We start from the raw sequence: 15,485 nt of genomic DNA on the forward strand, positions 1-15,485 counted from the left end.
GGAGACAGACACAGGGAGAGGGCTGCATACAGATGAAAGCAGACACCAGTGTGTCTATAAGCCAAGGAACCCCGGGTACACCAGAAACTAGAGGATAAGGAAGGACCCTTCTGAAGCCTTGAAGCAGTGCAGCCCTGCCCATTGATTTCAGACATCTGGCCTCCAGAACTTAAAGGACAAAAAGTTGTCTTGTTGCCCAGGGAATGCTGTTTTGTTATGGTGGCCCTGGGGAACAAATACAGAGACCCCATGACCTCAGGACCCCAGCAATCTGCCTCAGAGTTGCCAGGCTGTGGTACATCCCTAATCCATCCCCTCTTAGCATCTGATGTTAAAATCTGGTTGCCCTTCCTTCCTAAATCCTTCGCACTTCCATGGACTGGCAATGTGTGCAAACAACCCTCACCGATTCCCTGAAGTGGCCTGCCTCAGGTAGGAACACTGTCAGGGTGCAGGCCCATGTGGGCAGCACGCTCAGTGAAGCATGCAGGTGGAAAGTGAAAGTAACTTATCTATCCTCGTATCCCATGAAGTGGGGCAGAATGAAGACACAGAGGTGAGGAAGACTCTGGACGCACTGGGTTGCAGGACTAGGTCATGACAGGGCACAGCGTTGGGGCTGAAGGACATCCAGGTTCCTGGCCCAGCCAATAGAGGCAAGTGGGTGACAGAAAGGGAGTGAGACATGGGTCCCAAGAAAGGCAGGTGGTCAGAGGCCCTCTACCAGGCAGGCTGGCCTCAGGTGCAGGTACCCTCCTTCATGGTCACAGGGGGCAGAAACAAAACAATCAGGGGACAGGTGGGTCTGTTTGTGCATTTAATGGTAGGGGGCTGAGGTGGGGCATCCCACCTGCTGCTTCTGCTTTTCTAGTAGCAAGGGGGGTACCTGTGGGTGGGGTGAGTCATGGAGTGTAGAGTTGGCCTGATGGGGCAGAGGTACATTTAGGGGGCCCAAGACATGACGGATTGCTGGGCAGCACGGAAGTCCCCTCTAGCAGGTGATCAGGAATGTAGAGTGGCCCTGAGGTTGGACACATTTGCCCCCTTTCCCTGGGTTCTGAGGAGCTTGCTCATAGCCACAGGGGTGTAGGTCTGCCACTGGCCCACTGAGGCCCACCCTTTGGAGCCTGGGACAAATGGAAAGGCCACTCTTTTCCTTCTTCCCATTGGGGCTCAATCCCGTAGACAGAAGCTGGCTCAGGCAGGGCCAACGGTGGCTGGGGACGGTCACAGTGTGAGTGTTGAGTGTCAGCGGTTGAGGAATGTAGCTGCACCCAGGGCCAGGAATGTGAGGTTGAGGCCGATGGTCCCGAAATCCCTCCCAATGTGAGGTCAGGCAGTGGGAAAGTGGGAAGGCAGAGACAGGTAGGGGGTGGGGAGGGTCCCAGCGTTTATAGCTTGTGAGGGTTCACCCACTTGTAGGTGCCCTCATACTGGAAGCCCACTCTCTTCATGAGCTCGTCTGCTTCTGCTGGGCCTCGGCTGAGAAGGAGACAGGCAGAGGGGAGACATGAGGGAGATCCCAGCCCCAGTGTCCTCCTTCCATCCCTTCTGTCCTGCCCACCCCCTCACCTGCCATAAACGTAGGGGATAGGCTGGGGCTTCTCATGCTCGATCTTGTGCAGCAATGGCGTAAAGATCCGCCAGGCCTCCCGGAGCTCGTCACTGAGGGGACACACTGTGGCTTTGGGGGGGATGTGGACGTGGAGGGAGAAAGGGAGGGGGCATGCCATCCCCACCACCTGGGGCCAGCCCAGCCCCCGTCGTAGATGGCACAGGGCGCCCCCCTCACCTGCGCACAAAGTGCATCTGGCTCCCACAGAAGACATCCAGGATGAGGCGCTCATATGCATCGGGGAGCTTCACGTTCTGCAAGAGAGGGTGTCCCTGAGGCTGCCTGTGTACCTAGAGCCCCCCAGCCTACCCCCACCCCAGGCTGGGTGCCCACCTTGTATCTGTTGCCATAGGTCAAGTCCAGCTCTGACTCCTCAGGGTTGAAGAACATGCCAGGTTTCTTGGTCATCATCTTGGTGTACACGGCCTCGTTGGGCTGCACACGGATCACCAGCTCGTTGCGCTTGCACTGCTGTTGGAAGATATCTCCAGCCACATCGCGGAACTGCAGACGCACCTCGGCCTTGCGCTCGTTCAGGGCTTTGCCACAGCGCAGGATGAAGGGCACCCCTGGGTAGGGGGCAAGGCTGGCCTCAGGACCGGCTCTGCTAGCAGCCCAGGCCACATGCTGCGTGTGTGTGAGGGAGCGAGGGAGAGAGCGTGTGAGCAAATGCAACGGGGTGCATGCGAGTGAAGGTGTGTGTATGTACGTGTGTGGAAAGGTTCTACCCTGCTGGCCCTCTTCCTTCCAGCGTCCCATGTGGGCTGGTTGCTGCCCCTGAGTGGATCAGACCCCAGGGAGAAGAGCTCCATGAGGGCTTGCCGGCCTCTTTGCCAGGCTAGGAGGTGTCACGTACCATCCCACCTCTCGTTCTCCACATAGAGGACAACAGCCGCGAAGGTGGCAGTGGTGGACCCACGAGGTACTGTGGGGTCGTCCAGGTACCCTTTGGTGGCCTCACCCTCTCCATTGGGATTCCCCACATACTGGCCCAAGACCACGTTTTTCAACTGTGCTTCTGAGATACATTTCAACACTTTGACCTGTGATAAAGGTTGGGGAGAGAGGGATCCCCTTGGATAAAAAGGTGGAGCAGTCCCATGCATGGGGCAGAGCAAGAGGAGCCATATGACCCAAAGGCCTCCCAGAAGGAGAGCAAAGGGAAAAGAAATTGGGACAACTGTAACAGCATAATCAATAAAATATATTAAAAAAAACAAAAAACGAAACAGGCTTCCCAGAAACACCCTCATTTTTCCTGAAGAGGCTGAGGCTTAGAGAGGCAATGGATCTGCCCTTGGGCACACAGCAGTCACTGTTAGTCCTGCCACATGACATCTTGCTCAGGGCTGGTTGCTGGGGCCAGCAGCAAGGACCATGGGGGTGTACCTCCACCCACCTTCTCATCGCGGACATCATCCGAGTCAGTGGAGGCTGGCTTCTCCATGGCCACCAGACACAGCATCTGCAGCAGGTGGTTCTGCATCACGTCCCTGGCAGGGAAGCAGGCAGAACTCTGGTTAGGGGCTTCCAGGTTGGAAGAAAGGAATGAGGAGTGAGCCCGCCTTAGCCCCCTCCCTTCTGGCCAGGTTCTGGGTGCTGGGACTTCAGTTGGGGCTTTTGAGCAACAAGTTGCTTCCTGATCCTCAGTGTCTGCCAGGTCCCCTCAAGGCAAGGAAGGAGAGAGTGACCCCCCCCACTTCAGAGCTACCACTGACTATAAACAGATGCTTCTGCTGTAGAATTTGACCTTTGGGGTAGGGAAGGAGGAGTCCCCTAGAACAGGGAGGGATGACTCTGCAGGGAGTCAGGACTGTGTCACACGCCTATACAGGTCTCCTAGGAATGGGAGATCGGGCTCTCACCGGATGATTCCAAATTCATCGAAGTAGCCCCCACGACCCTCAGTACCAAAGGGCTCCTTGAAGGTGAGGATGACACAAGCAACATTGTCCCGGTTCCAGATGGGACTGAAGATCCTGTTGGCAAACCTGCAGAAGGGGCAGGCAGAGGCTGGTGCTATATCTGACAGGGCAGCAGCAGGGCAGGCTAGGCCACTTAGCCCCCGCCCCCGCCCCGGTCCCCCTCGACTCCCCCCTCAGCCCCAGCCCCAGCTGCACCTCAGCACCATGAGGTTCTGGACCATCTCCTTGCCCAGGTAGTGGTCGATGCGGTAGATCTGGTCCTCGCAGAAAAGAGAGGAGATGTGGTTGGACAGCCGGTCAGAGCTCTGCAGGTCCCTTCCAAAGGGCTTCTCCACAATGACGCGGTTCCAGCCTCTGCAGGAGCCCAGAGTCGTGTCACTCCCACACCCTCACTGGGGAGCAGGGGCTAGAACCTCATCATTCCCAATAACCTTTCCTCAGGGAGTGGGGACAGGAGTGACTCCAGGGCAAGTGAGGGAGCAGGAGTAGGGGACATCAAGGGCACAGTTATCTCTGTGGGTTTAATAATGGGAAAAAGTCCCTTTCTTTGTTAGTCCCCAGAGAGTTAACATGGCATTCTGCTTTCAAAACCAGGACAAAGTGAAAGATGCTTTTGGCTTTGGGAAAACAACGGAGTGCCCAAGCCCAGGCAGCAGGATTCTTGTGGAGCAAGATGGCCACCTTGTGATCCTACAGGGAACCTTGGGACAAGCCAAAAAGACAAAGCAGCAATCAGCAGTTTCATGCAGCCACACTGCCCCCCTGTGGTGCTATTGGGGACTGGTTCCAGAAACAGTTGGGATTTCTAATGATAAGAGACCATGAGGGTTTATGCGAGGATTTAAAATGCAAATATGTGTACAGTAGTCCCTCTCTAAATCACGGTTCACTTATCGTGGCCTCACTGTATTGCAGGATTTTAAAAAATATTATATTTAATTATTTATCGTGGATTTTTTGCTATATATCGCTGGATTTTGCAGTACTGTATATGTATGTTAAAGTTACGTAGGTTTAAGAGTATAGAACATGTTTAAGAACATAAGTAGTGTTCATAAAAGTGTGGAAAAAGTTAATAAGGGAGTGTGAAAGGTTAGTAAGGGACTGGGAACGGTTTATAAGTGTGTGGGAAGGGTTTTTAAAGCCTTAAAATATATATAAATACTAAAATAAATGTAAGGTTCCTACTTCGCGAATTTTCACCTATCACGGCGGGGGCAGGGGTTTGTCTAGAACATAATACCCGTGATAAGTGAGGGAATACTGTAGTAGCATTTTCAGTAAGAATGTCAGAAAGCTACCATATTTACAACCTATTCCATTCTTTGTGGAGCTAATTCATGTAGCGAACAAATAGGGGAATCCTTCTTTTTCAGACTCCCTAGACCAGTTTGCCCCAGGGGCAATGGACAGCTGCCAGGGTAGGCCAGGCCAGGCCAGATCAAGGCAGGGCACCAAAGAGGCAGGGAGGAAGGGCAAAAGAAAAGTCCTACGTTTGGCTCATGCAGATCTCGCGGATGTTCTTGGTGACGGCCTCATACACAGTGGGGGGCAAGGCCAGGTAGAAGAGGCGGTTGGCTGGTGACCCTTGGCAGAGGGCGTTCATGTGGTTATTGAGGTGCTCATAGGAGGCTGCATCATCGTACTGGCCTGCCACATAGGAGTTGCAGGAAAAGAACTCCTCCAGCTTGGGCTTCTCCTCTGGGGTGGCCTGGGAAAGACAGACACAGGGATGTCAGTCTTTCCTTGTTTTTCCCACAGCCACGGCAGGATCCTTTGGAAGTCAGCCATCCTAGCCTACACTGGGCTCATCCTAATTTCATCAGTTTTGCACACCCAAGGGGGACTCTGAAGGCAGCATGTATCACTCCAGGAGATGGGGCCTAGAAATTCCAGGTCAGGCCCAGGATGGCCATAATCACCCTTGGAGACATCATGCCCAAGACAGAAGTCAAACTTCAGGAAAATGACCTAGGAGAAACACACTGGAGAAAAATCTCTCTCTAAAGTCATTACACCAAACTATGGTTTGTTGCAAAAACCCAAATCTGCAGGATTTCCATGGTAAAGAGGCTTTTTCAGCTCCTGGCCCTGACCACAGTGAGTCCACATGAAGGGGAGCTATGAAGCAGGGGTCTCAGGCTCACAGGCTTCCTGTACCCCTCCTGTCATCAATGGAGTGGTAGGAGCAGGTAGGCAGAGTTTTCAGTCCCAGTTTTGCAGTGTGGTGTGGGCAGTTTAGTGGAGGGCAAGGATGAAAAGTGCTCGGGCGTGAGTGGCCCCAGGCAACTGTCTAACATGGCCCTGTCCCTCTATCAGGACACAGAGCGAAGGGCAGGGCCTGGGGGGAGGAGGGAAGGGCATCTTTGAATGGGATGGGGGGTACCTCCTTCAGAGACCCCAGAAGTTACTCACTTTGAAGAAGGGCTCACTCTGTTTGCGGATGTCGGCTACCGTGAGGCGGGAGCGGGCATAGCCCACAATGAAGGTGTTTTCGGGTAGAAGGCCATCCCGGAACAGCCACCTGAGGGCAGAGCATGGTTGTGGCCAGGGTGGGGAGGGCAAGGAAGGTAAGGAGCATGAGGGGCAGTAGGGTAGTGAACAGCGGGTGCTTACCAGATGGTGGGGTAGATCTTTTTCTTGGCCAGGTCGCCCTGTGGGAGAGGGAACAGGAATGGTTAGGAGAAGCTGGGGGCATGACTTAGTTTCCCCACTTGGAAACCTGGGTACTCACTTAGGGTCACCACTCAACCACAAGCATACCTGCCTTGCTCCTGTATGTAGTCAGAGGAACTTGAGTTAGAGCCTGTGGTAGCCCTTTACCCTGACCCCGAACTGACAGTACCCACATATATTGCAGGACCCACCTTGAGGGGGATGGACCTTGTGTTGGCCAGGAGGCACCATGGCCAACCTGGCCACCCTGCAATCAATCACACAGACCATGATTTTTGGTCTCAGTGCAAGGAATCAGAACCAAACCCAAACCAAAAAGTCCACTTCTAAGCAGCTCACAGGCTAAAGAAGGAAACCTGAAAACTCCATTCACCAGAACCAAAGGGCAATGGAAGTCACACATATCAAAACTTGTGAGATGTGTCCTTAAATGCTTACGTTAGAAATAAAAAGAGAGAATGGCTCAAAATTAATGAGCTAAGCATTCAGTTTAAGAAGTTAGAAAAAGGACAGCAGACTTTTTAAGCCAAAAAATATTACAAGGTGGGAAACAATGAAAAAAATCAGTAAAATGGAAAACAAACCAAAAAGATGAACAAACCCAAAAATTGGTGTTTGAAAAAACTTACAAAAAACAGACAACTCTCTGGCAAGATTGCTTTTTAAAAGGTACCAAGAATTAGGAATGCAATGGGCTAAAATAACAGTCAGGCAATGCAGAAGAGGGTTTTATGAACAACCTTATTCCATGTTTGACAAGTTAGATGAAATGGACAAATTTCTTGAAAAATCCAACCTACCAAAATGAAGTGAGGGGCCTGAGAGGGCAATGGTCATTAAGGAAATAGGATTGTAGTCACTAAACCTTCCCATCAAGACAACCCTAACCCTGAATGCTCACCAACAGGTTCTACCACAATGCCATAAAGAGATCAAGTCTGAGACAAACTCGGCTGCAAATAGAATGGGGAGCACTCATTAAGCCACTTTATGGGGCCTGCAGAGGCTTGGTACTGAGACCTATAAGAAAGACACATGGGAACTCCTCTGTCCATCTCATTCACATCCACAAATGCAGATGCAAAACCCTGCAAAAAAAAAAAAAAAACACAAAAAACATCGGCAAACTTGATCCTTCAATGTTACAATTGTTATGTGTTAGAACCAACTTGGGAGGCATCCTGGAAACAAAAGGTTGGTTTGATATTAAAAAGCAAAAAAACCATTGAAATTCCCATTAACAGAGTAAATGAAAAAGCTATTAGGAGCCTTTGTCTACTACTATCTATTGATTTTTAAAAACATAGGAACCTTGCTAAACTCACCAGATATAAAGTGTTTTAGAGAATTCAACATCTACCATGATAAGAACTCTTACCAAATTAGGACAAAGGGAAATTCCTCAGTTAACTTGATAAAGGGTAAAAACTCCAGAAACATCAAACATAGTGGGAAAATATTGAGGTAATCCCCTTTAAAGAACCAGGAACAAGAAGAGTGCCTTCTATTGATTCTTTAAAAAGATTTTTTATGTACTAATTTTAGAAAGAGAGGAAGAGAGAGGAGAGAGGAGAGGAGAGGAGAGAAGGAAATATCAATTTGTCATTCTACTTATTTATGCATTCACCGGTTGATTCTTATGTGTGTCCTGACTGGGGATGGAGCCCACAACCTTGGTGTATTGGGACGATGCTCTAACCAACTGAGCTACCCAGCCAGGGTTTTATTGGCTCTTCAGTCAATGACCAACTAGAGGCCCTAGCCAACGCAGCGAGGTGGGAGAATGAAAATGGTGTATGGGTGAGAAAGGAAAAAAAAAAACCCCACCAAAGCAAAAAAACCAAAACTGGCATTACTTGTAAAATAGATGAGTCTATGTCTATTGAAATAAAACCACTTCAAACCAAGCTGCAGACAAATTGTTATAATTCATGAGTTTAGCAAGGCTGCTAGATTAAATAAAACAATAAATAAGAGCAAGCAAAGATTTCTTACACAGAACATAGAAAGCAATAACCAGAAAGAACTGATAAATTGGGGCTTTATCAAAATTAAAAATGCCTGTTCATAAGACACTATTAAGAAGTGGGATAGACAAGCCATAGACTGTGAGAAAATATTCACCATATTTATCTATATCCAGAATATATAAGCCACTCCTGCAACAAAGTAAGAAAACAACCCAATTAAAAATGGGTAAAAGACTTGATCGACTACTTCACATGGAAGAGAAATGAATGGCTAATAAACTTGTGAGAAAGTGTTCAAAATCATCAGTTGTCAGAAAAATGCAAATTAAACTGCAATGAGATACCATTTCACACCCACTCTTGCGGCTGTACTCCGAAAGATTGACAACACCAAGTGATAGAGGGGATCTAAAGCAAATGCTTGTATATGGATGTTCAAAGCAGCCTAATTCACAATATGCCCAAGCTGAAAACAACCCAGACGCTCAAACCAATCAACAGCTGGATGAACAAGCTGTATATTCATTCAATGGGATACTATTCAGTGACAATAAGCAATGAGCTAGTGATCTGCCCACACAAGACAGACAAATCTCAAAAACATGCTGAGCCAAATTACTCTGAGTTCCCTTAAATGAAGCTCTAGAATAGGTAAAAACTAATCCATTGTGATAGAAATTATATCAGTGGTTGCCTGGAGCAGGGAGTGGATTGACTGGGAAGGCCATCCAAGAATTTCCTGGGGAGATGCAAAAATCCTATATCATGATAAACACTTGTAACCAAGTGTACAGTGTATTTCAGCCCTGGCTGGTGTGGCTCAGTGGATTGAGAGCTGGTCTGTGAACCAAAGTGTTGTCAGTTTGATTCCCCATCAGGGCACATGCTTGGGTTGCAGGCCAGGTTCCCAGCTGGGGGTGTGTGAGAGGCAACCACACATTGATGTTTTTCTCCCTCCCTTCCCCTCTCTCTAAGAATAAATAAAATCTTAAAAGATAATAAAAAATGTTAAAGATATGTATATTTCAATGTGTACAAGTTTTGCCTAAAAAAAGAAAAAATACGGAGCCCTGGCTGGCGTGGCTTGATGGACAGAGCACTGGCCTGTGAATCAGGGGGTCGTCGGTTCGATTCCCTATCAGGGCGCATGCATGGGTTGTGGGCTGGATCCCCAGTTGGGGGTGCACGAGAGGCAACCACACATTGATGTTTCTTTCCCTTTCTCCCTCCCTCCCTCTCTCTCTAAAAATGAATAAATAAAATCTTTAAAAACAGAGAACAAGACTGAATAAACCAAGAATTGAGCAGAGGGTAGGGAGAGGGTAAAGTGAAAAAAAAATGAATAAGACTGAAAAAACAAGAATAGGACATTGAGTAGAGGATGGAAAGGGGTAAAGCGAGATGGCAGAATGCTGTGGGAGCTGGGTGATGGATAATGGCCGTTCATAGAGCTGTTTTGTTGATTTGTGTACTTGTGAAATTTTCCAAAATAAAAGCAAGGGCGTAGCACACAGCAACTGTCAGCAACAATATGGTAAATTCCACAAATCTGACAGTAGTCTCTCTAGAAAGAATCACAAAGTTCCTTCTCCCCAAGCTCTAGTTCAGCCACTGTAGCCATTCCAACATGTTTTAATTTTGTAAGCTGACAACTGAATTCTCCCCTCCAGGTGGAAGAAGTGGTAAGGATGGTGACAGGCTCCTGGAGAAGAACAGAGTAGGGAGCTCTTTCACCTGCCTGCTCTGTAATTGGAGCATGGGATGGGCCTGGGCACAACCCACACTCAGGAGTATTGCCAACCACTGGGGATGAGGGCATGCTAGGCTGGAGTGGACCTGAATTTGCTCCAGGCAGAAAAAAGGAGGCCATGCTACTGGAACCAAAGCAATCCTAATCTGGTTAAAATCCCCCTGGAGACAGGCAGTTAGGAAAGCACTAGGGGCCCAGGGAAGAGTACTCCTGGGCGGGAAATCTGTACTTACTATGAGTAGGGGTGGGAGAAGGCCATTTCTGAGACTGCAGGCTCTGTGGGAGCTCAGGGATGCCTAGTGTCTTAAATGTTCATGTTCCTCTGTTCTTTGCTTCACTCCAATCTCCTTGAGTAATCTGACCTCTACACAGGGTTTAAGGTGGGGACCTTCATGTGGACAGCTCCAAGTGTCTTCCAGACCAGTTTGCTGATCATCAAGTTCACACAAGCAACATATCTACTGGCCATCTCCAGGCTCCACTGGGATCCCAAATTTCCAAAGTGGGCAGTTCCCAAATCAGGGTACGCTGTGTCAGTGTCCCTGCCCAAGCCTGCCAACTGCTCCCAAATACTCTGGAGTGGGTCCCTATTGCAACTGCCACCTTCCATGTGAAGCACTGCCACAGCCCCATCAGATGGCTGTCCTCACTGGTCCTTCAAGGTCCAGCTCTGACCCCTGAGTCTGGGCTTTGAGCTTGCCCTCCATGTCCCTCAGCGCCCAATAGCCTCCATAGTGGTATTACTCATAGCCAATTGTCAGTGCCTGCCTTTGGCTTCTCCCATCAGTAGGGCTGGATGGGGACTCTGCTTCTGTCACCTTGGCTCCGTGTTGGCCCTGCTGGTTCCAGAGAGGGCTTGCTGGGGACTAGCCCCCAGGAGAAACAATCAGAAATACAACCTGCAAACTTCTCCCAGCCTTCCTCATGGCAGGAAAAGTTTGCTGACCATCAAATTCCAGCAGGCTGTGAGGAATCAGGACAGACTACAGGGAATGGATTGGTGGCAGAGGACTAGTTTTCTTTGTGCTGAGTCACTGCGCCCCACACCCTAAGCTGTTTGTTCTTGCTGTTGCCTTTGGGATTAATTAGCGATAGAACCTGCTTGTCTTGTTTAGCTCAGGTCTTGTTTAGCTCAGCTCCTGCAACCAGCAGTCTGCTGAACTCCAAGTCACCCAAGGAAGAGGTGACCTGGGACCCAGGGCAGTGGGGGTGTGTGTGTTGGGGGGGGGCCTGGCAGCTGCTCTCTTTGGGCTGCCCTCCTCTGTCAGAAGGAATGTGGGAAGCCATTGACTGAATCTAAGCACGCCATATGTGGGTGTGGAGCAATTATGCAATTATAATGGCTCTTGGTGAGATACAGCAATCTTTCCTCGACCCTTCAATTTTACTCCCTTCAATTTTACTCGAGGACCACAGCCAGGAATGAGCTGCCTGGGGACATGGTGATTTAGCTGGAGAAGCAGGAACTGATTAGGATCTCTAGCTACCAGTGTCTGGCCTGGTTAGGGCAAAAGAACCTGGGCTATCACCTGCTTGTTGCCCCCCAGGTTTGACCTCAGTATCGATACCTGTCTTATAAGCCTAAATCACTGCTAATGTCTGTCTGTGAGGGTTTTAGGGCAGAAGGCGTAGCAGAGAGCTCCAGGGGTTGGCTGCCAGCTGGAGGCGATGCAAGTGTGGGCCATCCCATCTTCCTCAGGTCTCTCAGGTCAAGGGTCTACTGGGTCTCCTAGGATGGAGCCCAGGCACTGGCTGGGGCACAGATGGCTCCTTGCCACGGGTGAGAGAATTGGGCTCTGCTGATGTAGGCTTGGTTGCAAAGCCAACAAAAGGGCCTCCCTTCTCCACCCTGGGGCTCATGAACCACCAGGCCTCTGGTGGGGGTGGTGCCAATATCATCATGACACAGCAAGAATCTTATCAGCCCAAGGGGAAGGCAGGGAAGAAACATTCCAAGGAAAGGGAGGGGTAAGGCTGCCAGGTCATCCCTTCTTTGTACAGGCCTGTCATTGGGATGGGTCCTGAGCACCCATTGAGCCAATGGCGCTTGTGGTCCAGGTGGGGAGACTGACGTCCAGAGAGACAAGGGATTCATTGAGGATCACGCAGTAAGCTTATTCTGCCCAAGCAGACCTCAAGTCCTATCTCCTTCTCTTACCCCCATTCCTCTCTACATCCCCTGGAGGGAGGAGTCATTCCAGTCTGGCCAAGGTCCTATAAGATGGGGGAGGAAGTGATCTGCCAGGCCCAAAGTTCTTTACCTCATGCTAGTCTGAAGGAAGAAACTGGTTTCTTTTTTTCCAGAGCTTCCTGGACTGGGACATAAGTACCTGCATTCTCTTTCTGCTTGGGGTTGGGAATCCTGAGAAGGTGGGAAGTGGCTACACAGCAGGGGGAACAGAGAGCAGCTCTAAGTGCATTGGGTAACTGTGAGGCAGCATCACGATGGCCTCAGGAAGGAAGCTGGTATGTGGGTGAGGGTTGGGTAAGCAGGCAAGGGAGGAGGAAGGAACAGAGGATGGCCACATAGGTCCAGCCTGCCCTGGGGCATCCACCAGTCACTGTGTGCTCTGTGTCTGCTCCCCTGGCCCTGGCTCTGCAAGTCTTGCTCTGAAGGTCCTCGTCATGAGATCTACGTGCTGAGGGATAGAGCTGGGGACACAAGGGTCTATTTATGTCTTTTGTCATATATGCCACTCTGAATTCTTACTGGGCTACTAACTCACCTTGGGTCACAGTCCCCCAGTACCCAGGTCCCAGGAGGAGGGCAGGGCCTGTATCTCTGTGCTGCAGAGGAGGCACTTGATTGCCATTTGTTGGACAAATGAACAGAAAACTCACTGGTTTCCCACAGTACCACCCTACCTTCTACATGGAAGGAGAAGGCATGGAAGGTCTAATTCTGGGAGCTGTTCTAGGTGCAGCCTGAGTGTGGGAGGCCAGTGCACCCTGTTCCAGACTTCTTGAACAGGAGGATGGAGAAACAAACAAGGGGGCTCTTCTTTGGAGGATACCCTGTCTTTCCCCATTCCACCCTGCTGGAGCGGCACTTCCCACTTCTGCTCTAGAAGCCTCTGGTTGTCACTCTCAGAGCAGAGAAGAGTAAAGGGGAACCCTATTGATTACAGAGAAACAAAGTTGCCCTACCCGGAGCTAGCCACAGGTGAAGGCAGTGAGGAGTCACAGAATCCTAAGCACCCTGACACTTGCTTCAAAGCCCTCATTTGCTATGTGGAAACAGGTTCAGAGAAGAAAAGACACTTTTCCCTTGGTCACACAGCAAGCTTGGATGCTCTCAATGAAGTGTCTAAGAATTGAGGGCCTGAAGCTGTAAGCCATTTATTGTGGTTTGGGATGCTTTTTTGGAGTACCTTGTGACAGGCTGGTATGGGGATGAGGAAAGGAGGACAAATAATCCCGAGTAACTTTCTCCTTCAAACTAGTTCTTGGACAAAGGGCCTAATGGTCAGAGTCCTAGGTTTTAAGGTTGGCAGCCAACACAGGTATAGCTCCTTTTAGACCAGGTTGGGGCCAGGGTGAAGTTCAAGCCTTCCCCCATGTGCTCCTCCTGTGTATTCGCCAGACTTGCACTCATGGGGAGTCAGAGGACCTCCCTTTCCTCCCACTGGCAGAGCCCTTCTTCTCTGCTCTGCTTCCCACCCTGCATTCTGGCTCTCCTTTTTCAGTTCTGATCCAAATCGCAGTTGGCAGGGAATAGGCTCTACAAAGGGCAGTAGCACGTTATGATGCATGAACAAAGAACCAAGGTCCTCTAGACTGAGGGGACCATGATGTAAAAGGCATAGAGACAATGCCTACCCTGCCAAGAGCTAACTAGTTTTGGTAGAATTCTTGCTCAAGATTATACAGTAAGTTACAGGCAAAAATGGTCCTGCGATGCTTAGCAGATTCTTGGTCATGTCCAGGGTTAAAAATGAAGAGGAGGCTGCTTTTACTTCAGGATGAAGCCCTGATAGCTCATCTCATCAACCTCTGTATACATCTTGTCACCCAGATCTCCTTTCTACACTTCACACTGGGAGGGGGCTTTAGTGTGGGGGTTACAGCTTTTCCTATCAGAGCAAAATGGTAGTGCCACTGGCTAGGCAATAGGGCGAGTCACAGCTTCTCAGCAGGCCTTGGAAGTTGGGGTAAAGAGATAGTGTTCAAACAAAGGTTGAATGTTTGTCCCCAGGGAACTTGATGTGGTAGAGAGACAAGGTGGAGATTGAGCCTCAGATCTTGCCTCTGCAACTGATTGTGTGATATTCGTCAAGCCACAAACAGGTTTGAAAAAGATAGACACAATGAATAGCCTCTCCTGTTTGCCTATCAGTTTCCCCGGGGGGAGGAGGAAGTCCAATCAGACAGTCCCTAAGGACCTCCCAGCTCTAGGACCTGGGTCTACAGTCAATGGCTGTGCACAGATTTCAGAAATGCCTTGAAGTGACTGTACACCAGGTGGTGCTGGGGTGATAGTGGCATAGAAGCAGGAACAAGAGGAAGAGCCCAACTAAGCAGAGACTGAGTGGCCGGATGACAATCAGGTGGGAAAGCTCAGGCACCTAGCAGGAAGGGAACTTAAGCAATGTCACACTCTAAGTTTAGATTTTAAGATGCAGAGCCTGGGAGAGTCTCACCGATGCACCCATGATGATGAAGATATGTGTTTCGGACTGATGGAAGGCATCACCCTGGTACAGTTCTTCCCGCAGGATCCCGCACACTTGGGTCCGGCTCAGGGCCACCTGCTCTGCCATGATGCTCTCTGGTGAAAGAAAGACTTGTTGAAAAGGCAGGAGAACAGAAGAGCATTGAAAAGTTGGCCCCCTCTTGAGGGGTCTTTTGGGCTCTCATCCAGCTGAGGTCTGATTATTAAAACCACTCGCTATGATTGGTGGGGGCAGGGGCAGTGGCAGGATGGTTAGGGGTTAGAAACTTCTGACTCTGGGCTCTGGACATACTCCCTGGGCAGCCTTCTTTTACAGTGTACATTATAAAATTACCCAAAGCACTAACGGATTCCAACTAAAGCCTCAGTTCTGAGTAAAACCCTGCTGGAGCACAGCACGACCTGCCTAGGTTCGTATCACCGTGGAAATAAGAGGGAAACTCCACAAAGAGCTGGAGCACGTTAGACCCTGTAACTCCAGCCCTCCTCATGCCAAGTGGGGAGACCCGAGCAAATCATCGCCCGTCTCGGGGTCTCAAGTCTCCTCAGGGGTCCAATGGGGACAATGGAATGGGATAAAACCCTTTGATTCTGCCGGGCTCCAAAGCATGGCACACTGAAGGGCCTACCGGCGCAGCACGCCCGTCCGCCCGGGTGACACCCACCGCCTCATTACCTGCGCCTCGCCACCGCCGCCCGTCACGTTCACAGTCCTGGAGTTTCTGGCTGTTTCCGGGGGCTGAGAACCGCCGGTCCATTTAACCAGCGGGGGCGGGCACCTGATCTGAGCTGACCGCCTCAGACGAGGCGCGCAGGCGGGGTCTCCAATAACCCCTCCCTTGCGGGGGCGGGCACGCAGGTAGGTGCGCGCGCATCC

The 15,485-nt window shown here is 50.2% G+C and overlaps 1 protein-coding gene across 1 annotated transcript; it reads right to left on the minus strand.

The window, feature by feature from the left end:
• Positions 1-804: 804 nt before the first annotated feature.
• On the minus strand, positions 805-15,438 carry G6PD (glucose-6-phosphate dehydrogenase). Its single transcript, XM_090264588.1, has 13 exons — positions 15,285-15,438; positions 14,577-14,704; positions 6,157-6,194; positions 5,956-6,064; positions 5,034-5,251; positions 3,736-3,894; positions 3,481-3,606; positions 3,015-3,108; positions 2,472-2,658; positions 1,949-2,184; positions 1,793-1,869; positions 1,573-1,665; positions 805-1,482 (listed from the first exon to the last, which is right to left on the minus strand). The coding sequence occupies exons 1-13, from the start codon at positions 15,364-15,366 to the stop codon at positions 1,392-1,394; spliced, it is 1,638 nt and encodes a 545-aa protein (XP_090120714.1). The 5' UTR covers positions 15,367-15,438; the 3' UTR covers positions 805-1,391.
• Positions 15,439-15,485: the final 47 nt, after the last annotated feature.

This window comes from Furipterus horrens, unplaced genomic scaffold, assembly GCF_987537825.1.
Source record: "Furipterus horrens unplaced genomic scaffold, mFurHor1.1.pri manual_scaffold_17, whole genome shotgun sequence".
Classification (NCBI taxonomy): Eukaryota; Metazoa; Chordata; class Mammalia; order Chiroptera; family Furipteridae; genus Furipterus; species Furipterus horrens.